Source organism: Sycon ciliatum, chromosome 12, assembly GCF_964019385.1.
Source record: "Sycon ciliatum chromosome 12, ocSycCili1.1, whole genome shotgun sequence".
Lineage (NCBI taxonomy): Eukaryota > Metazoa > Porifera > Calcarea > Leucosolenida > Sycettidae > Sycon > Sycon ciliatum.
Genome location: NC_088654.1, coordinates 21543777 through 21567200, shown reverse-complemented (window position 1 = coordinate 21567200; position 23424 = coordinate 21543777). Strand labels below are relative to the sequence as shown.

Below are 23424 nucleotides of genomic sequence, written 5' to 3'. Positions count from 1 at the left end.
GTTCCATTCCGCGCAAGGCGATCCGCCTTGTCATTGAGAGCAACACCGCAGTGGCTGCTGATCCAGACAAGGTTGATGGAATGAGCCTTCCGAGCAACCTCTGTCAGAGCATCGAACGCAGCAATGGTGTCTGGGCTGATCCTGTATGGGTCTCCACGGAGGGCATCTACGAGGGAGAGGCTGTCAGTGACCAGCACAACGTCCGTCTCCATGGTGGTAAGGTCGTCAGTAGTCCCCTCATCGAACACTTCAGTGCTGACTGCGGGTTCTCCAACATTTGACCCCACAGGAGTTGCACTCGTACTACATCCAGTACTCGAGAGAGTACTCGGGCTGGTGCTGGGCCTGCTGGCAGTGCTGCTGTTGGAGCGTGCCGAGTCTGGCGACTCGTTTTGGACTCCGGTCTGTACGGTAAGTTCACCAGGTTGCACTCCGACAGTTGCAGTTGCGCTTGTTCTGGTGTGCGCGGTTTGCTTGGCGTATGTCGTTCCTGTGGCGAGTTTGCAATCTGCAGCGATGTGTCCCGGTTGGGAGCATTTACGACAGGTTGCAGGCTGGCCATCGTAGCGTACACGAAACAAGTTGTTCGTAGATGTTTTCATATACGACGGAATCTGCATGTTGGGGCGAAGAGAGAATGTGGCGAAGCGGATACCAGTGGCAATGGCGAGCCCTGACTTCGTCTTGACAAATCCATGGCGAAGAGGCCCAACGGCCGATCCAAAGACACCCAGGCTTTCGATAATAACGTCGTCTTGGACCCAGATGGGCACATCGTGGATTTGGATTTCCACGGAATCAGGCACCAGTTGAGTGACGCGCACTTCCACTGACTTGAGATGGAAACCGTTTCGGCAAAGTCGTGTCAGAGTGTCTCGGGAATGAAACGTGGCCTTGCAGCTCAAGTTACTAGTCAGCTGCACGGATATCAAGTCGGTGTAGCCATGTTCAATCAGGGCCTCAGCAACTTCGAGGGTTTTCGTGTGCAGTGGAACGTGGAAAGTACCCGTGTTCCTCTTTAGAACTTTCGGAGAGACCGAATTCCAACTGCGATTTTCACCGGACGTGGGCATTTTGGAACGCTCAAACTATCTACTACCTAATTTTAAACTATCCAGTCCCTACCCTGCTCCAGACCGGCCTGCTGCCGGCTGGCTCCTGCAAAACCTGCGAAAAACTACGGAGCTCGAAAAAAGCTAACTGCCCTGTAGCTATAGTTGTTGTTGTTGTTGTTGTTTATTTTACTTCACCAAATGAACAGGCATAGATGCCTTCTCACCTGCCCATAGGACAGGTTCTCACAGAATGATGAAAGGATGATATGCAAGGGAAAACAAGAAATGATAATAATATAAGACAGAAAGGACCAAAAGAAGAAAAGGAAAAAATTATATGAAGACGATTTCATGGAGTCAGAAATAGAAATAGAAAGACAATAATTTCATGGAGTCAAAGAATAGAAAGACAATGGATGTGTGTTTGCGTGGATACTTGCGACCTAAACTTACCTTCGTTTTAAAGAATTATACGCCTCTGACCTCTTTAAAAAAAAATAATATTATTATTTGAAACTCGGATGTTGAGCCATAAATAGATGTAGAAAGGAAAAGGACATTATGGATACGAGTTAAGAATAACTCTCCATCACTGTGACATGATACTATATACAGTCAGAAAGTGCAATAACTAGGCACAAAACTGACAGAGTACTGAGACATTCGACGTCCTGTTGTGAAATGATGTGTTGTTTTCCTGTGTGATGGCATTCCCCAAACTGTCTCGTCCAGTCGCGTGCATGTGTGATATGAGCATGCGCGATTTTGTAGTCGAGAGTCCTGTTGTCAGTCTTCTTGTTCGTCCCTTTGAGTGTTTTCTCCATTTCCGTAATGTCAATATAAATAGTGTAAAACAAACAAGTATTGTCCTTTGTGTCCTGCGCCCCGGGGAACGGAATGGCTGAGATTCCGCTACAGTCCTGACACCTAGCATCAACACATCTCCGTAGCGCTAACCGACTGACTGTATATAGTATTATGTTACAGTGATGGAGAGTTACTCTTCACTCGTATCCTTAATATCGAAAAGGCGACGAGGAGACAATAACTTTATTAATGCGATTAATAGTATTAGTGAAGCGGACATTACAAAATGATGAATGAGAATACATGTATCTAAAATGGTTGTTCCTAATCGATTTTCTTGAGACTATCATCAGGGAAAATCGTCTCACAATAGAGGCTATACGGAGAAACAAACTACTTATAGGTTAATGGATAGTGGGAAGTATAACAGGTGAGGTGTGAAAAAAAACTAAAGTGGGAGAGAAGACGAAAGAAATTAGAAGAAAAGATGTGAGAGTGTTCTGACGGTGTGAGCTACTACAAAAGGTGAGTGAAATGAAGGCGTGGAAGCAGGTGAATGTGATAGAGTGAGGAACTGTGAGGTGTAGGTGTATGCGAATGAATACGTGTGTGAATGCTAGGTGAAGAGTCTCAGTTTTGTGACATTTTCTTTCTGAATGCATAGATTAGGATTGTGTTTACGAATGAAAACAGCTTCTAATACCTTAAGTTCACGAAACCTACGAGCACGACACAAAACAGTGAAACATGAATCATCATACACTGAGCGGCATTCGCTACTAGACAAGAGGTGTTTCTTAATGGCTGACCCTTTCGTTGTGGTCTCACCTTCAGTCCGATCAACTTCATCTTGGTTGTCCAACTCACTCTCTTCATCACTGCTCTCACCTTCCTCATCCTCCTCCGCTTCCATCCCGTCCTCTGCACCCAACGACAATCCCACGCTACTGCTCGCTGCCAGTCCATGTCCGGTTGTAGATGCTATTACCAGCGCACGAGTCATGCTCCTAGTTACTGGTCTCCGTACCTGTGTTTGGCCATTTCCTTCAGTCTCACGTACCTGTGTACTTGTAGTCCGTTCAACCGGTACTGTGTGGTTCTGTTCTAATTGTGCAACTGGCACCTGTTTGCGGGGACGGCCTCATCCAGGTCGCTGGGCTTTGGCTCCATCTGACAATAGGTACAATGGTACATGTTGTTTGACGCGTGCGTTCAGGTGCTGAAGGGTTCTTCCTACATATCGGCTATCACAATGCCGACATTCAAAATGATAGATTACATGGCTAATCAGTTGGGTAGGAAGAACATCCTTCTTCACCGTGAACGCACGGGCCGTAGTAAAGACTGTTGTCAATGCTGTGGCAAAATAGGTTTGTCTGACAACAGTCCTCACGGCGCGGGCCACATCCAGCGAAATTTGACCTTTCCATGGAAGTCGTAAAAACACACGACATGGGTCAGGTCCAAACTCAGGCTCGGCAGCCTGAATATCATGTTCGTTAAACAGCTTACTGAGGAGCTGAACAGGATATCCATTCTGAACGAATACCTTCTTCAGGAAACAAAGCTCTTGCTGAAGCTTATCAGGCGAGCAAATCCGCCTAGCGCGCATGATCAAATTTCGTACGAGATTAGTTTTGTATAAAGTCGAGCAATAGGAGTCGTAGACAATGTATTGCCCAGTGAACACAGTCCCACTTTAGTTTTTTTTCACACCTCACCTTGTATACTTCCCACTATCCATTAACCTATAAGTAGTTTGTTTCTCCGTATAGCCTCTATTGTGAGACGATTTTCCCTGATGATAATCTCAAGAAAATCGATTAGGAACAACCATTTTAGATACATGTATTCTCATTCATCATTTTGTAATGTCCGCTTCACTAATACTATTAATCGCATCCTTAATATCCTTTTCCTTTCTACAAATATTATTATTATTAATACCCGAGTTTCAAATTATTATTATTATTATTATTTGAAACTCGGGTATTGAGTTTGAAGAAGGGCTGAGGCTTCCTGCAGCTTCATCTGTGAAAAGAATTCGGGTGGACACACCCATTCCCATAGCGCTGCACATCACATCCGAACCAGTTCCGTTATTTTTTTTCTCTACAAACGCTACATCGACGATATCCTGCTGCTATGGACCCACGGCAGAGAGAGCTTGATACGGTTTGTGTAGCATTTCAACTCTGCACACCCAAGTATCAACTTCACATATGAGCTCAGCGAGGTGAGTGGCTCCATAAATTATATGGATATCACAATTATGATCCAGGAAGACAAGCAGGCATACAAGCTGTACCAGAAGGCATGTGCTAGTGGTCTACTCATTGATTATACTTCGGCATTTCCCCACCATATCAAATTGGCAGTTGCTTCGTCACAGAGGCTCAGAGCTCAGAGCTCAGAGGCTCTCATCGAATACCAGAATGCGTGCAGAAAGTGAAGCGAGAGTTCATGAACAATTAAGATTGAACAATTACCCAGAGAGAATCATTGAAGAGGCACGCACTGCCTCCATAAGGCCAAAGCGCCGTCGCCATGCCAACCCATGCTGCGCATTTCTAAAGCTTCCATATTATTATTATTATTATTATTATTATTATTATTATAGGCTTTTCCGCGTTGGCATCGCCAAGCAAGCTTGGCTAGCCTTCGCATAAGCTGCTCCATAATGATGAGACGAAACAATGAATGTATGTATACACGATCTAGGACAGAACCAAGGTTGAGGATATGTTTGAAGAAAGCTGCAAGTTGTGTTGAGGAACACAAAGTTGCAAACTCTACGAAAGTAAACTGCAAGAAATGTTTTGGGGTTGATCTCATGATTATTGTAGTCACAGGTTGTGTTAGTAGCATTCAAGGTTGTGTTTTCACAGGTATATTGTTTACATTCCTATTCTTTTACAGGATAATATTTTCACAAAATATGTTAGTCAATGAGTTATGTTATGGTACACCGTACGGCCATGCAGCTGCCACAGGTGGAAGCAGTATTATTAGGCTTTGATGTATGCTTTTATCACAATGCTGCATAGGTCTTTCCAGTCTTGTCGTGACTGGGAGATGGCATGGAGGTTCTCAAGTTCCTCGCGTTTCTTGAGCGACCCCCCGATACGCTGCAGGTCCTGGTGCAGACTCAGTGGCAGAGTGGTACGTGGCCGGCCCCGCCAGGTGGCAGCGGAACTTGGATTTTCGAAGTATGCTGCCATCATAACGCGTGCTGGTACATCGTCGTTTAGTCTCAGGACATGGCCAAAGAGCCGCCACCTCGCTCTCACAATGGTTTCCCCAAGGGGCTGGGAGTTGGTGCGTTTATACAGCTCGCTATTTTTGATGACTTGAGGGTACTTGATCCCGACGACTGTTCTCAATTGACGTCTGTGGAATGCTTCCAATCGCTTGATGACATTGCTTGGGACTCCCCATGTTGAGCAATTGTACAGAAGTATTGGTGTGATAAATGCATTGTATAGCTTGACACGTCTGTTCTCTCTCACCTGCGAGCCTCTCACCCACAGTGCCCAAAGCCGTTGAAACGCACCTGTGGCCAGCTGCATACGCCGAGATACATCTTCCCTGTCACCCAGTAGCGATCCCAGCTTCCGGGTCAGCCTCCATTCTTCTGCAATGCAGTCGCTGAACCTCTCGATATGGGTGAATTCTGTCTTGGCGGAGTTAACTGTCAAATCCCATTGCTTTAAGGTGTCCCCAATAACAGGGAGGCATGATTGGAGGTCAGCTCCGCTAGATGACAGAAAGTCAACATCATCAGCATATGATGTGTCAGTTGGGAGGTGCAGGTCGATGTCGAGTTGTGGCCGGATCGGTAAGATATTTCGCACGTCCCGCAGGGCCGCTTCTAGATACACGATGAATAGCACAGGAGATAATGAGTCCCCCTGTGGGGTGCCTCTGTCGGTTTTGAACTTAATGCCATCCGTTCCCGGCAATCGAACCTGGAAGGTGGTGTGCTGCAGAAGATATGAAATCAGTGTAACGTCGTCGTTGTCAAGGAATGACGCAAGAACACTGATCAGTTTCGGACGCGAGATGGTATCGAATGCTTTCGACATGTCGATACCGATAATGTCATACTTCTGTTGTAGGCGTTGGCATCGGGCTATAGCCCAACGGTAAGACCATATTACGTCCGAGGTGCTTCTGTTAGGCCTGAAACCGCTCTGCTTCCATATAAGTCAGATAAAGTACATCAAGCAGTGAATAAAGCAATCAGAAAGTATAAAATTCCGGTTATAGTCGTATATGAGCACACTGGTAGCCTGAGGCGCACATTGTGTCGCTCCGCCCTCGTTCCTCCTCTATGTGTCAAGGCTGCAAATCCGCTACAACCGAAAAAGAGAGGCCGCCCAAAGGGGCCGTGTATCTCGTGTATATCCGGGGGACAGGATGTATGTATGCAGAAGAATGTTGTATATCAGCTGAAGTGCAAAGAATGTCCGGAACAATATGTTGGTGAGACTGGCCGCTTTCTGGAAACTCGCCTGGAAGAACATAATGGTGAGGCAAGACGCCAGGAACTCGACAAGCTATGGGGCCAACATATTCGTACCACTCACCCTGGATGTAAGCTTAACTATGGGCAAAGTGCATTCTCTGCAGTTGAAGTAATAGGAAGAGAGCCTGATCGAGCCCGTCGCAAACTGCGCGAGGCGATTGAGATTCGTGATGCCAAGCCCCATGTGAACATAAGCACCGGATGGGATTTGTTGTGAATTTTCTCAGCTTCACCTGCTGCTACTTCAATATCACTGAATAATTATAATATGAGGCGGGTCACTCAAATCCATTCTGTTCCTGATGCCTCGTCGCGTCCCTGGTGGTAACAGTTTGGCATGGAAGTTTAACCTCATAGTGCATTGAATCATGGGGCTCCGTGCTCCCCTCCTGTGCTAGAATTAACACCATAATTATTTGGCATGTACCCTCACTTCGTAGAGCACAACGGCGCGCTCTTCTTCTCCATGATGTGCACAGTTGCACCTTTCCTCTCCCCCCTTCTGTATAGAGGTGACATAACTCGCATCATTTTATTTTTTGGCGCTACACTCTGCGTAACGCCATTCACAGAGCACAATGCGCGCTACCTTCTGCTGCTTCTCCTCCGTGGTGTGCTAGTTGCGCCTTTTCTCTCTCTCTGTCCCCCCCTTCTGCATACTAGGTGACATAATTCGCATCTTTTTTGGCGCTACACTCTGCGTATATACTGCTCTTGGGTGGCTTCCATGGTATTCATTGTTATTACCTGACGATGGCCAAGCGCCGAAACGTTGTAAAAATAACGGAACTGGTTCGGATGTGATGTGCAGCGCTATGGGAATGGGTGTGTCCACCCGAATTCTTTTCGGGTATTGAGCCAATAATAAAAGTAGAAAGGAAAAGGACATATGGAAACGAGTTAAGAGTAACTTTCCACCACTGTAACTAGATACTATATACAGTCAGCAGGTTAGCGCTACGGAGATGTGTTGAAGCTAGGTGTCAGGACGTCGAATGTCTCAGTACTCTGTCAGTTTTGTGCCTAGTTGTTGCACTTTCTGACTGTATATAGTATCTAGTTACAGTGGTGGAAAGTTACTCTTAACTCGTTTCCATATGTCCTTTTCCTTTCTACTGTCGTATCCGGACGGCCCGGGGTTGACCCCAAGGCTGCGGTCGTCGACATGAACTAACTTACTTACTAAACCTTCCCATTACAAGGCCGTGCAGTGGTGGCCACTTGGAGAGAGTCCACCAACAGAATTACTCTTACGCACGCACGCACATATACCTAGACATACTCTCACACACACACACTCAGGCATATACAGACACGTACACTCACACCACCGTTCAGGTTGACTCACATCTTCAAAGGAGCTAACTTGGTTCAAGAGACGATGAGAGCACAAGGTAAGACAGACGAAAGCCGAAGCTTCCGCCTGAAGGCGGAAGGCAAGAGAGAGCGAAAAGCAAGGTGATGGCAATATGATCTAGTTGTGGCCATGGAAATCCATGGCCACGAGATTGCTGGTCCCGCATGCAATAGCGTATCACCGTAATAAATATGCGTACGAACTGTTGCATAAAGAGCGGGAGCCATGTGGGGAAATATAAAATAAAGACGATTATGAACCCGTTTACGGGAGATAGATAAATAATAAAACAACTAAATAAGGCATACTTGTCCCGTAGAGGCCTAAAAGGCACGTGCCAATCATATGGATACGACATATCCCCCCGCTTACACGGAAAAGAACACGTCCTCGTGTTATAAGTAACGTAATAATTTAGACTAAGATTATAGCTAACAATTTAACTAAACGAGTGCAGGTCAAAATTGGAGTTCCGATCAAAAAACTGTTCAAAGACTAGCTGTAATATTGGCCACAACCAATCCAGTCAATACCACTGAAATCCTTACTCGTGCCAGACGGGACTCCCAAACAGCTGAGGTGGATGGCGGGAACGCGGGGTTCGCCTTTCCATCACGCCAACTGGCGGAGCACTGTCGAATACCCAAGCGGTGTCCTCCTCGTCTCGGGCGGCGGCATCAGTGGCATCAGGCTGGTAGGACGGAGTCAGGGTGGATGCCATGGGCTGTGGTGGGTCCGACTCATCTTGTTCGTGAACCTCCTGCAGCCGACTCGGTCGATGATGACAACTTTTCAGCCGGTTGACGTGCACTATCAGCCGACGTGCCGTGGGCTCAGACAGCTTGATGCGGTAGGTGACGGCGGAGAGCTTCTCCTCGACTAGGTACGGTCCGTGCCACAGTCTAGAAAACTTGGCGGTTGTACCCGTCGGAATGGCCGGCACCAGAAGCCACACTGCATCACCAGCTGCAAACGTCACGGCCTTAGCGTTGCGATCACGGATATGCGCTTGATAGCGGTGCACGTTGCCCAAGTGCTCCCGAACCTGCGCATGAGCGTCCTCCAGGCGTCGGCGGAGAGCACTCACGAATTCCGGCTGGGACGCTACTGCGGATGCTGCTCCTGGCGGTAATCCAAATGCCAAGTCTTGAGGTAAGCATAGCTCCCGACCAAAGAGCAGATAGCTTGGACTGTAGCCGGTACTAGTCTGCGGCGTCGAGCGGTATCCCATCAAGAAGGCTGGCAACTTGATGTCCCAATCTCGATGATTCCGTCAGACATAGTGCGCCAGGCCACGCTCAAGCGTCTGGTTGAATCTCTCAACCAGACCGTCACTCTGTGGATGGTACGCAGTTGTCCTGGTCTTATCTATGCCAAGCAGAAAGCAAACACTGCGAAACAGAGAGCCATCAAAGTTTTTGCCCTGATCGGTATGCAACCGATCAGGAGCACCAAAACGTGACACAAACTCATTAACAAACACCAAAGCAATAGTGGAAGCATCTATTCTCGAAAGCGGAAAAGCTTCCACCCATTTAGTGAAATAGTCAACTACAACCAAAATATGGCGGTTCCCTTCCGCTGTCTCCGGCAAATTGGGGATCAAATCCATAGCTACTCGCTCAAAAGGATACCCCGTCCAGGAAGACTGCATTGGAGCGCCAGACCCTCTGCCAACGGGACGCTTCAACTGGCTACAGGAAGAACAACTTGCAACCCAATCCAAGACACCTTTCTTCATGCCTACCCAGTGAAATTGTTGCGTCAGTTTCTTCTGCAGGCGTGTAGAACCCGTATGTCCCCCCTGGTCATGATACTCTTGCAAAACCAATGAACGTAAATGCCGGGGAACAACAACTTGCAAGATAGACGGCTTACCGGGCAAGGGTCCTCCCAACGACGGCACAACACCCCCTCATGATGAACCAGCATTTCATGATTTTTCCACAAAATACGTACCTCAGGACTGCTACCCATCATGTCCTGTGGGCAAGGCGGAGAGTCCATACCTAGCCAGGACACTACTTGGGCGAGATCTCGGTCCTTCTCCTGTTCCGTTTCCCATCTTGACCACGGCCAGTTGAAACGGCGGATGAGGGATGTGGGGATGTTGCCAACGTCGTTGTTCACGGCCCCTACGAACAGCGTCGTCGAAGCGTCAGGGCGGCGTGACAATGCATCAGCGTTAGCGTGCGATCGACCTGCCCTGTACAATATGGTGAACTCAAATTCAGACAAATATTCCAGCCAGCGAGCCACAATCGCCGGTGGATTTTTGAAATTAGCCAAGTGTTCTAGAGAACGATGATCAGTACGAATCACAAATTGTTTACCAAGCAGGTAGCAACGAAAATGTCGCACAGCCCACGCCAAACCCAACAATTCATTTTTCGTGGATGCGTACCGTGTTTCTGTATCGGCCAGAAGTCGACTAGCCTACGCTCTCGGCCGTTCCAGACCTTCCTGAACCTGAGACAGCACTGCTCCTAACCCTAATCCACTAGCATCTACGTCTACCAGAAATGGTGATGCATCTTGCCCAAACCTGGGGTAAGCTAGTCCTGGGGCGGTCGTCAGCACTGTCTTCAGATTCAGGAAAGCGGTTTCACAGTCAGGGGTCCACAAAAACACTTGGCCAGTTTTCGTCAGGCTGTACAAGGGGCGGGCAATGGTGGCAAAATCTTGGGCAAACCGCCTATAATACCCACAGAATCCCACTAAACCACGCACTTCTCCAACTGCTTCAGGGGTAGGCCAGTTTCCGACTTCCTCGATCTTACCCGGGTCGGTCCTAACCCCCTCCCCGGGTAACAATGTGGCCCAGTTTCAACACTCCATAATCCGAACCCACAGTACTGATTGAGGCGGGGGAGGTAGAGAAGAACATTCGCCCTTGTCCCGAAGAAATTGTGCAAGGAATGTGGGATAATACGTCCTGGCCAACAATACAATCACGCGGCAACCCCTTAACAATTCTTACCCGGTGCCAACAGGTTGCATCTCCGAGTTCCAACTGAACAATTGCTGACGCCACGGCTTCTAGTGGTTGCCCGTTGGGGCTAATCAACTTCTGGCCTTGGTCAGAGGTTTCCTTTTCCAGCTCCTTAGGTAGGCGGTCGGCAAAATCCTCTGACAACAATGTAGCGGCGGATCCTGTATCAATCACAGCGTCCACTGGACATCCATTCACCGCTCGAGGCACCAACATGTCCGCACGCTCACGGCAAGGTCAGGGGACCAGCGAGGATCGCACTGTAGGGACGTCGATTCCACTCCCACCGATGGGGCGGTAGAAACCCTACAGCAATGGCTTCAGCTACAATAGCTGCACGAGCATGAGCAGCTGCCGAGACAGCGCAGGAGGTAACAGCAACTCTTTTTCACAGCACCTGCTGAACCATAAGGTCACAAACACAAAACCACAAAAAAAACCCACAAACCACAAGCACAGCAGGAAAACTGCTGCCACTGTGCCAGCTTCGTCATACAGGTCAAATTCTCCATTAACGCCATGATCAAACCCTTGACTTGGCGGCGCTCCACATCTGTTTCCAGAATGCGAATGTCCATACCAAGTGACACCAACCAAAATAATGGATATACGACGCCACGTGGAATTTTCATCAAACTTACGATCACGAGAAACAGACCAAGAACAACCATACCTTCTTTTTGATATCCTTGAGATCTCGTAGAAGTCCGGTCATTCGCGGATCGGGCAGCGGAAAATCCAAACTGCCCGTCCATTCGAACGACCGGGGCATCACAATGTCATAATCATCAATGTCTCTCTCGTTGACAGCACACAAGGTGTCGGATCCTGTTCACTGCGCCAAATGTCGTATCCGGACGGCCCGGGGTTGACCCCAAGGCTGCGGTCGTCGACATGAACTAACTTACTTACTAAACCTTCCCATTACAAGGCCGTGCAGTGGTGGCCACTTGGAGAGAGTCCACCAACAGAATTACTCTTACGCACGCACGCACATATACCTAGACATACTCTCACACACACACACTCAGGCATATACAGACACGTACACTCACACCACCGTTCAGGTTGACTCACATCTTCAAAGGAGCTAACTTGGTTCAAGAGACGATGAGAGCACAAGGCAAGACAGACGAAAGCCGAAGCTTCCGCCTGAAGGCGGAAGGCAAGAGAGAGCGAAAAGCAAGGTGATGGCAATATGATCTAGTTGTGGCCATGGAAATCCATGGCCACGAGATTGCTGGTCCCGCATGCAATAGCGTATCACCGTAATAAATATGCGTACGAACTGTTGCATAAAGAGCGGGAGCCATGTGGGGAAATATAAAATAAAGACGATTATGAACCCGTTTACGGGAGATAGATAAATAATAAAACAACTAAATAAGGCATACTTGTCCCGTAGAGGCCTAAAAGGCACGTGCCAATCGTATGGATACGACACTACTATTATTATTATTATTATTATTGGTTTGCGTAATAGAGATAAAATATTTTCGTAGCAAAAATAATACCTCGTTCCGCTTCTGCATTTCTGATTGCTTGATTGCCGAGAAGCTTATCGTAATGAGCTAGCGGTAAAATATGTGAATAATAAATATTAAAACATGGCTGGTTTGATAGGAATGAAATTCTATTGTTGAATATTGAACACAGCTGGTAATCATGGAGTGGAGTTCTACAAACGAATACCCTATCGTTCACTTCCACAACCGGCTCCAGGCACGCTTGTCGCCAGCCATCTCCCTCAAGTTCTGCAAATCTTTCGTATTTTCCATGGCAATATCCTTCCCTACCAGGTCCTGTTTGATTGTTGTAGCGAGGGTGGTGAGTCGTCAGCCCCTTCTGCCTGGCCCGGTATGCGCCAGATAGCTCTCCATTTCTTTTCGTGGAGGTGTGTCGTCATCCAGTCGAAGCACATGTCCCAGCATGGACATACGGCGCTTCTGAATCATCCGGGAAACCGGCACTGCCACATCTTCCTGCTGTCCCATTAGAGAGCCAAGCTGTTTAATTTTCTTTCATGTGTAAGATGAAGCCGACGCCAGCGCCCATTCGGTTTTCTGCTGGTTGTTTACCGCAATATACAGTCAGAAATTTAAAAAAAAGTAGAACAAACTGAAAAGGATATTGTGACCTGACAGTGCTACTTCAGTACATCTACGAATTGCGAACCAACAACCTTCCGTTTTAGCGGGCTTAGGTGCGGAAAGTTCCCATGAGGTGAAGGGATGTACCCTGAAGATGTGAACCAGCTATGTCCCTTGGCAACAAAAAATGTAGAACGTTACAGGATAGTGATGTTGAAATTAGTAAAACCATTGAGCAAACCGGTCAAACTACAACTCGAGAACACAATGCAATAGACCATCAAACTTGGGAGGCTAAAACGTATGTAAAATACACGAGAGAAATTGGAAGCTATGTCGCAACCCTGAGTTTCACCTATTACGACGATCCTCAGGCAGGTATACAAGGCTCTGCCCTACATCGGTATTGAGCACTTTTCTGACAGTGAAGCACACCACTTGATTATGTAAAATACATGAACTTCATTGTTATTACATGACGATGGCCGAGTGCCGAAACGTTGTATTATAATGGAATGGTTCAGATTTGCAGAGAATTGTGGAATGGGTGAGTTCACCCAATTGTGTAAATACATGAACTTATTGGTTAAATAAAACTACAAGGTATTTGATCACCATCATCATCAATAAGGACTCCGAAATTCATGGACCAGTTTTCAGACATTCTCTTCAACCAGAACCAGTGAAACATAAAGATAAGTAGCATCACAAGAGTGGTTACCATTACAACTAGGTGATACATTTAGCGAAGAATTTATGCAGAAGGGGAGGTAAGAAAAAAGGAGAAAGGGAGAAAGAGAACGTGCGAAGTGAGACAAGAGGACCAGGAATACAGGTTGTGTATGGAGAACAGTTTCTTTGTCAGTATCTACAACTTGTAGTCATGTTGCTGGTGTGATGAGGTCGGCCAGAGAGCGAATGTGGTGGAGGTGGAACAAATTCATTGATGGACTAGCCGAACGCTTTTCCTTACCCTTTGGGTATTCTCTTCACTGGCGTAGATTTTTCCAGAGAATATATCAGACAGGAAAAATCTAGCACATGCAACATTATTCGCAACAATGCTGACAGAGAATGTGGGCAATGATTATCTGACAGCCTCGAAAACGTTTTTAAAAATAAATATTCTATGCTACGTATTCTATGCTGCTTATAGAATTACTGAAGGCACCATCCAATCTCAAAGTGGAGTCAACAGAAGATGAAACCAGAAAATTGAAAATATCATGGACAGCGGTGACATATACTCATTATCATGTTTCCAATTATGTCATTATATCCACAATTGGCCACTCCAATGCGACGTACTATTCCACAAGCACTATGTTCAAAGTCGAAATACCATTACTTGGCATTCCATCTACTTTCAAAGTGGCAGCAGTGTCTTCGGCTGGAACCGGACCCTATGCACTTTATGTGAAAGAAGAAGATTGTAAGTGACATTTGTATGTTGTGTTTTTTTCTCTTGTGCGCTGTGGATGCAGACACACGACTACTATTGTGTACTGAGTTAAAAGAGAATGAGGATATTGAGAAAGTAAAGATATATTTCATGAATTTCAGGTTCAAACATTCAAACAATGCTACTAAAAACACAAATCATCATTCCGTGACAGACAACACGAGAAGGACACTCGCCTATCGCAGTACGTCTGGGCCAAAAAGGATGAAGGGAACGCATGCAGCATTCAATGGGCGGTACACCGCAGACCAGTGGCCTACAGCAACAAAAGCAAAAGGTGCAACCTGTGCCTGGCGGAAAAAGCGCAATCGCACAAGCACCCAAGCACCTCTCTCAACAAGAGGAGGGCACTTGTGTGAAAGTGTCCTCACGAGAATAGGTACTACCTTCGGAACTTCAAACCATCCACAGCCATCACCTAATCAAGTAGGAGACACCCAGCTCCAGTGCTTGTCACTTGAAGTGATACCTCTCACCACACCAGTCATTCCCAACTTCTAGATTTGCGCCATGGTGCTTGAATTTCAGGTTTGAATTTCAGGTTTGAATTTCAGGTTTGAATTTCAGGTTTGAATTTCAGGTTTGAATTTCAGGTTTGAATTTCAGGTTTGAATTTCAGGTTTGAATTTCAGGTTTGAATTTCAGGTTCAATAGACCTTTTAGAATGTGTACCGTCAGTCAGGCACACCCCCCCCCCATTTCTTCGCCAGGGCATTCGTAATAGAAGACAAAAAGTAATAATAATAAAATAATAATAACTGGAGATCTTTTGCAAATTGAGCAAGACATCTAAACACGCCACATTACACGGCATTCATGAACAAATTTTGCAGAGCGCTTAGTGCGATAGGACGCTCTGCAGCGACGTAAACAAGTGATGCACCAACGATGGAGACAGAACGATAAACGACAGTGCAAATGACTCATGACAACAGAGTACGATAGATCGATATTCTTCTCGAGAATCAGGCTAACCAGAGGTTTCAAAAATATAGTGCACTCTTTCCCCGCCATGCCATTTGTCGCAAACACCAGCGGAGTGAAACTCCCTCTATCAACTGCATTGATCCTCTCGCCATACTGCCGCCTCTTCTCTCCTTCGTTACGCTCCAATTGACACATGACTTTGGAACGCGACAGCAGGCTGGCCCTAGGGTGCGTTACCCGGATATTGAATAAGGCCTCCTGCTGCCGCGTCCAAAAACCACGAGCCCGTATGTCAACAGGAGCCTCAACAGAGCGATTCGCCGTCACCCTACTGAGCTGCTCCTCCTGATTTGGAAGCAGCTTCGGCTCGACCTCCACGTCTTGAACAACTCCACGCATTACATCTGCTAGGAGATCCTGGACCTCATTGTGGCTGGCGGATGGATACCCTCCGCAAGGGCAGGTCATCGCATGGTCTACAGTCATTGCCTTGCCGCACACACAATTAGGGGATAGGCCATCCAGCTGCAAGCCGTACCGAATGGCGATAGCGTCTCTGAAATCCGAGCAATTTAAGACCGTACCATTGGCAACTCCTGGTGATGACGTGAGCCAGGATGAGACTCCTTTGCTGGCGCCACTGCAAATGTTTACCAGAAACCGTTGGCTTTCAGACAAACTGTGCTTAATGTTGTTGAGAGCCTGCTGTTCTCGACGAACACTGTTCTTGCGGGTATTCTGCAGACGCCTGCGACATTCCATGACTGCATTGCTAATGGGACTGCGAGCTCCGTGAGATGGCACCGTCACAGTGGTAGCGACTGGTGTTCCAGGAGGTCGTGGCGGCGGCCAATCATCACCAACCTCCTCGCATACATCCTCTCCAACACCGTGTGATTGCGTGTTGGAAGAAGCCGCCGACGATTCGGCAGGAGGCGATGCAAAATCAAGGCTTTGAGACCCATCAAGGCTTTGACACGCAGGTGATGATGCAGGCTGTTTCTGTAATTGATGCACACAATTCAACAATGAGACGGAAGGTGTGCTCCACTCTTTGTGCGTGACTCCGCAAGAATCTGAGATCCTGGGGATACCCAACCCACCCATTCGACAAGGTAATGAAATTAAACATCGCAGCGGATCATCATCTTGCAAAATCATGTCGGAGACTGCGGGCAACAATTTATCCCGAATGGCCTGATCTAGTTTCGCAGACTGTGTAGCCTCACAGCTGACCGCCCTTAGACAGTATCACCAATGACAAATTATGCTGCGCACGAGTACAGTATAATTATGCCGTTTGGGGCTGGGTGACAGCAAGCTCCGCAAGGCGATCGACCTCTGCAGCCCACTTGTCAACCCTCTCCCGGATGAATGATTCTTGGAATTCATCCGATCCCAGCGCGCCACCAAGGTATCTGCAGCCCTCTGTCATGATGCTAATTCCCGTGCCAGAAAAGATACGACGGGCCTCATCCGCACGTGCCTCCTTTGCAAGAAGGACGGTCTTTAACGCATTGGGGTAGTACCCATATTCTGGGTCGATTTCGCCTAGTATGGACCAATAGTCGAATACATTGCTGACAGTACCAGCAGCCTAATCATCGTCCGCATACCAGATCTGTGTTGTGTTTGGACATTGGGTGGATGGAGATTTAATGAGAGGCATGATCGCTACCGCATAGATCACCATTGCAAAAGGGTCCCCTTGGCATGTTCCCTCGCGTGAGAGAATCTCGCCGCTACCTGTGACAAACAGGCGGGAGGGACTTTGTACGTTTTTTTAAGACTTGGCCTGGAGCAGGGCAAAGAATGGGTACGTTATGCAGTGCTGCTTCTCTGTTTAATGAGTTAAATGCATTGGATGCATCAACGAGTAATATGGCGTCAGTGCTGTCCAGATTGAACAGACTATGCATGGCATGCACCAAGACCTCGCAAGCAGAGGGCACGTCAACGCAAAACTGTCGTAGTGCAGTGGTGTCCATAACGTCGCTCTCGATACTTTTCAGGACCGCACAACACATAATGGGCCTGGAAACCTCCCCAACGGCTATGGGTCTTACCCCGGGGGATTTGTCCAAAGGGACTAGGCGAGCCGCGGTCAGAGCCTCGGTGCACGAAGGGTTTATATCATCAGTGCAAAGGACGCGCGAGGAGGCAGGAAGCGAGGAGGACAAATAATTGTTAGACACCGACCCATAACATGTCAGCATGTGGATCACCCCTCAGCGTCTACCCCGGATGGACCAGCAGAGCCGCTTATTTATCTGCTGGCGGTTTTTATGAGTTGTGACGTTATTCGATCGAATAAAATGGGATTCGCTGGAACTGCCTCGTCAAGCAGCAGAACTTCCTTCGCAGCCAATTGGGGAGCAGGGGCTTCTCTAGAAGTACGCCTCAGACCGTCTTGTCCTCCGACACGCAGTCCTCCATCCTCAGGATCCGACCCACTCCGCCTGACTGCACCATACTGGAGGCCGGTTGAATGCGCCCGAAGAAAACCAGTCGGCTAAACATGGTGTCATCCAAGCCCGTAGCGTTGCGTCCTTTACTGCTTTGTGGCCTGAGATGTGCCTGGATGCATCTACCTTCATCTAGAAGGTCGTCGAAGTCACCAGCTAACCACATCCCCAGTCGTCTTTTAAGATGGTTGGCGTTTTCCGCTGAATGGCTCTCGGGATGTGGCCGCTGGAGAAGCAGCTGACTGGCCACCACGACAGCAGTCCAGGACACGGCACTTAGGCAGGCGCCTGTGGCAAAGCCACCTACGAGCCTTGCTAGCTCACCAACGAATGCTACTACTACTACTTACTTTTTCACTTATAATAATTATCTCACCATCCGAGTTTTAATAAGCACATGTCATGAGCCGTCACCAGAAAACCGGCAAAACGTACGTCGTGTGAAACTACTTTTTATTGTACCTATCTTGTTCATCATCGTTACATCAACATTGAGTTTAGTAGGATACCGTAGTGATTTCCAGTTTTTGATAGTTTGCCTTCGCTTGCCTTCCCCTCTTTACGAATTTTTACTTACCTTTGAGCCTCCCAAGTTGGGGGTCTATTGCCTTGCGTCTTCAATTTGTAGTGATACCGGTTTGTCCAAGGGTCTTACTAGTCTCGTCATCATCATCCTGTAAGGTTCGACATTCTAAATTAAACCTTCCAAATTGGAAGGTTGTTGGTTTGCGCTTCGTACATGTTTTGGAGCTAGATTGTTGGATCGTCGAATGTCTCAAAATCCTTGTCAGTTTTGAGACTTGTCATTAAATCTGACTGTATAAAATCTCGTTACCTTGGTGGACTGTTAGTCATAATTAGTAACTTTTTGATCCTTTCTCTTTTCACTTGTCTCTATTTCATGACAAATATCTGGACGCAGCTTGTACTCCAGTGTGACGTATACTTCGGAAAGTATGGTAACCTCAATTCCTCAATTCTAGACAACCGAATTTGAGTGTTAAGGAGTGTGCCACGCACTTATGGCCTGCTGCAAAAAATGTACGGTATGTGCTCATGTGGTTTTGGTTTCAGCTATCAAGAACAAGACTTTCCAAGTAGTGAAAACATCCTCGCAGAACATGATTACATGCACAATAATTCCAATGACTGGCTACTATACAATCAGCAAATACTGTGTTCACTTTACACGGCAATCAGTGTCAAATGTCAGCGATGTGGTTAAAAATACGACAACTGTATGTAAAAATGAAAGTACTATTTCACTTCAAAATCTGGAAGAAGATTCTGACTTCAAGGTGGAAACATTTGTTAAAACTCTGTCTGGTCAACAATCCAACAAATCAATTCTCTCCATTCGCACTAAAGCAGCAGGTAAGAGCACTTGTAGTTTATTTTTATTCCCGTAGCTATGCAGAAGACGTTACTTCAGTAATGTCTGGCGCTAGCCAGGGTCCACACAGCTTTAATTTGGTATTTGTTTGTTTGTTTGTGTCACGCCTGGCGCTATCCCGTATCTGTCCCGTACCGCACCATCAAATACAGCTGGCCACAAACAGCTGGCCACAATATTCAAATAGGGCTTTCAAACGCAAGATTATAACGTGAAGCAAAATGGAAGAATGGGTATGAATGCGAAGTGTATCGGGGAATGCATGTAGGGCGATAGTGCGGGTTCGAATCCCAGGTTATGCCTAGAAAAAATAGGGGAATTGAAAAAATTATAACATCTATGCTTTTTTGCCTAGGTCATCAAGGCGGTAGACGGTGTCGTATTACCCTCGACCGTACCTGACCCGTACCGTGCCGGAGCATCAAAGACGGCTGGCCACAAACAGCTGGCCCCAATATTCAAATAGGGCTTTCAAATGCAAGATCATAACGTGAAGCAACTTGGTAGAATTAGTACGTAGGCGAAGTGTGTCGGGGGATGCATGCAGGGCGATAGTGAGAGTTCGAATCCCAGGTTATGTCTTGAAAAAAAAATAGGAGAAATTGATAAGAAAATTTATAACATCCCTATGCTTTTTTTTGCGGCCAGGCAAGCACAGTGGGATGGTCAAAGACAATGATTGAGATACGAGAGGTACCTGGTTCAAGTCCTGCCTGGGAGCAGTTTTTCCAGCCGTCCTGCTACCCACACTCAACTGGGAACTTGTGGCCAGGCACAAGGGGTACATGGATGCAGCTAATGGGGTCTTTCTCGGCACTTGTGCCAGTGGTTGTGAGACTTATCCACTCACCCCCACCGTTAGGCGCTGCATCTGCCGCTAGGGTTTATCGGGTGTTAGCGGCCGTCATGAGTTCCCTTTGGGAACGGACACGATAATATACTTTTTTTAATGCTTTTTTTGCCTAGGTCATCAAGGCAAAAAGCATAGCATGGGGCCCTGAGCTTCCAAGCTCTCTCGTTCCAAGCAATACATGGCTGTGGTAGCAAATGACCACTTTGCGTGGCGATTGCAGGGTTTTTATAGCCAACCACGGCTTAAGAGCAGTCTGAACGTTTCTTTTCATCTGTGTAGAACATCACCTCACAAGGAGGAACAATGATCACAATTTGATCGTTCAAAGCCTTGTGAATAAAGTGCCTGCCCTGAACATTGTAGCTTGCTTGTCCTGCCAAATACATACCTTGACATTTGACTATCATCATGTTTCTCTGAAATCTTTTCCCTTTCCTATCCTAGAAATAAATTTGGAACAAAGGCATTACAAAAAATAGTCTGATTATAAATAAAGAGAAGCGTTGATTTCCATTGCAGCAAATAGTTCTTCTATTGTTCTGGTATACGTCCCGAACGGGACTCATGATAGCAGAATTGTCGGTGAGCGGCTGTGTGCGGGAGAGAAGGTTTAGAAACAGGAAAATGAGCTTTAAACAGTCTAGGCAATTCCAAAGTCCAAGATGAAGCAGGTAGGGGAAGGTACGCGTTTTTCGAGCTCCAGTTTTTTCACATCGTCTCGGACAGCCCAGCCGGCATTAGGACGGACTGGTGGCAGGCAGGTAGCAGTGGTTTCAGTGTACCGTAGTTTAGTTGTAGCTTGGTAGCCAGGTTGCAACAAGGAGCAATCTGTCGCCATGGGCGAGCTCTCAAGCGCGGAGCAGGTAGAGGTACTCAGCAGTATTCCCGGGATCCACCACAACGTGATCAGTATAGTAGAAAATTTGGCTGCATTCATTAGTGAGTCAAGGGACAATGAAGCCCGCCTCCGGCAAAGACTAGACGATCTCTCCAACCTTGTCATTGAGCTAAGGCAAGAGGTAACATCATTGAAGGAGTCCGCCATTACGGCAAAGGCCAACAACGGCAAGAAAACCACCAAGGAGACTTCAAAAGCTCATGTACGGGTTGACCGCGCATCCGTGACCCCCTGTACACGTACAACTTTCTGTGAGCTCGGTTCACGAACCGACCCCACAGTCCGACAGTCCAAAGCCCCTTGCTCGAGCACGTGTACCAGAGGTGCATCGTGATGAAAGATCGGCAAATTCAAACCTGCTGCCCAGCTTTGAAGACGCCAACGAGGACAGTGGACTTTGTGAGCTAGTTTGCAGCACAAAGCCCAAGGGAAAGCGGAAAGTACTGTTTGTGGGGAACTTACCGAGTGACACGACTACGGAGAAACTCAGTCAGTTCGTCACCACCCGAGCAAGCTCAGCCGAAACTCAAGTCAAAATCCACGAGTGCAAGATCTTCCGGAAGGAAGCCAGATCCTCCGCACGACTCGTACTCAACTCGAAAACGGCTGCGCGGGTCAACTCCAAGGGATTCTGTCCTCGACCTTTATACTCACGCCAGTGGAATTTTGAGAAGTACCAGCACCTGTCCGACAAGCAATCTCCAGACGATCAACACATGAGCGCGTCCGACCAGGAGCCAGTGATAGACATGGATGCCCCGTCTCAGATTCCCCTTCCGCCACCGCTACACCCTCTTCCAGGAAGCAACTAAGCCACAAACAAATATGTCAAGTCTATCGATCTTTCTGACCAATGCATTCGGTCTCCAGTCCAAGTTCGGTGAGCTACAACATGCCCTCCGTCAGCAGACTGTAGACATTGCCATAGTAACTGAGACAAAACTCACTGCCGAGAAAATGTCTCCAGCTGAAACAATAATACCCGGATACTGCCCCGCAGTACGCAAGGACCGCACTGCACATGGAGGCGGTGTTGCTGTATGGCTAAAAGCAGGTCTGTGCTTTTGTCACCTTGACACCGTGCCATGTCATGACTTTGAAGTCATCTGGCTTTTTATTGAAACGTGTGATCATCATAAAATTGTATTCTGCGCCCTCTACCGGTCTGGGAGCTCCAGTGAGTCAGATATCAGTCTTATTGAGTATCTTGAGGAGACCTTGCTCGCTGTCCGGCACCTCGGTGACTATGTTCTGATCACGGGTGACTTCAATGTCCACAACACCGCTTGGCTGGGCAGCACCAAGACCACTGTTGCTGGGGAAGCCTTAGAGGACTTGTGCGCCTCGCACTACCTCACCCAACATGTCTCCGAACCAACCCGCAAGAACAACACACTGGACTTAGTTATATACATGTACTCAATCTGCGGATAGAACTGTTTCGTCCTTTGTGGACTCATCAGCGCAGCACAGAGGAAATGAGGCCGAAACTGATAGAAAAGAAAAATAAATTTTCCACACTTTTAGTTCCTTGGTCTTTGTCTTTTGTATAAATTTTCCAAAGCCAGTTTTTTAACCATGTACATGTATGTTGTCACTATCAAACTGCAAATCTCCTGCAGCGCCAGGTGCTGTACCAAGGCTGAATGTGACCAATGTAAACTATACTACAATCACCCTATCCTGGAGGGAACTTGCCTTGAAGGAACGCAATGGTCCCATATTTGGATACATTGTGGATATTGATGACAGGCTTGTGGTCAATAGACTCAATACCACAAACTTGACTGTTCAACTGACTGGCCTAAGTCCTAACACGCAATATCAAATTGGAGTTGCAGCCAGGGGATATCAGTATAAACTTGGACCAATGACATCTACCAATGTCACGACATTGGATCAAGGTGAGGGCTCCTTTTTTGTAACATCCTTTCTTTTTTTCGTGGTCTACCACACCAATCCATTTTTGGTTGATGTGGTACTTCTCGCCTATACAGAGGTGACAACGTTTCGTGGTGTTGGAGTAGGCATTAGGCATGGGTGGGTAATGCCAGCATTATGGCTGGCATTATAGTCCCTTTTTTTCCAGGTGGCATAATGCTGGCAATATAACACCATTTTGCATGCAAAATTGGCATTACAAGCATAATTGCCAGTCGACAGCAGTGTCATGCATGAAGCTGGCTAGGTCCAGTTCCGAAAATTGTGCATCTGAACCCGTCCGGCTTCGTCCGGAGACTTGACGTTGCAAATCAACCTTCTCAGTGGATTGTTTCAGGCAACATGCTCACTGTTGTTTAAAATTTTTTCTTCTACTCTTTGGCCTTGATCCAAGACGGCCTTCTTAAATCGACTTTTCCAACTTTCAAACTGGCATTATGTAGTAGTGTGAGCATCATATGTGGCATTATATTATTATATCATATTATTAGCACTGCCTTTAGCATTACCGCAGCAAACAAGTAGCATTACTCGCCTATGCCTAGTAGGTATTAGCACGCTCCTTGACTGCCCAGTAAATATCGTGACATTTATCCTGGCTCTTAAGGCTCTATATATACCCGGCCAACTGAGTATTACTGTCAAGGCGCTCATGC

General features: G+C 47.1%; 2 protein-coding genes across 3 annotated transcripts in view; one reads left to right on the top strand and one right to left on the bottom strand.

Annotated features, from left to right (window-relative positions):
• The window catches only part of LOC135828304 (protein sidekick-1-like), a 260914-nt gene that overhangs the window by 129016 nt on the left and 108474 nt on the right, over window positions 1–23424 (top strand). Inside the window, exons 8-10 of the mRNA XM_065340752.1 lie at window positions 13986–14261; window positions 18758–19057; window positions 22450–22731. Coding sequence (XP_065196824.1) covers window positions 13986–14261; window positions 18758–19057; window positions 22450–22731 — 858 coding nt within the window. The remainder of the gene's footprint in view (window positions 1–13985; window positions 14262–18757; window positions 19058–22449; window positions 22732–23424) is intronic.
• Window positions 7851–11104, bottom strand: LOC135828648 (uncharacterized). Of its 2 annotated transcripts, XM_065341072.1 has the most exons (3): window positions 10728–11104; window positions 9707–9970; window positions 7851–9138 (listed from the first exon to the last, which is right to left on the bottom strand). In XM_065341072.1, exon 3 carries the CDS (start codon window positions 8976–8978, stop codon window positions 8292–8294), a length of 687 nt encoding a protein of 228 aa, XP_065197144.1. In that variant the 5' UTR covers window positions 8979–9138; window positions 9707–9970; window positions 10728–11104; the 3' UTR covers window positions 7851–8291. The 2 variants fall into 2 exon arrangements, with proteins under 2 accessions (XP_065197144.1, XP_065197143.1); XM_065341071.1 differs by having other exon boundaries at window positions 7851–9970.

Bases quoted from the DNA above. Each gene is read 5' to 3' on its own strand.
- LOC135828648 (XM_065341071.1), bottom strand. From the start codon at position 8,978: ATGGGATACCGCTCGACGCCGCAGACTAGTACCGGCTACAGTCCAAGC.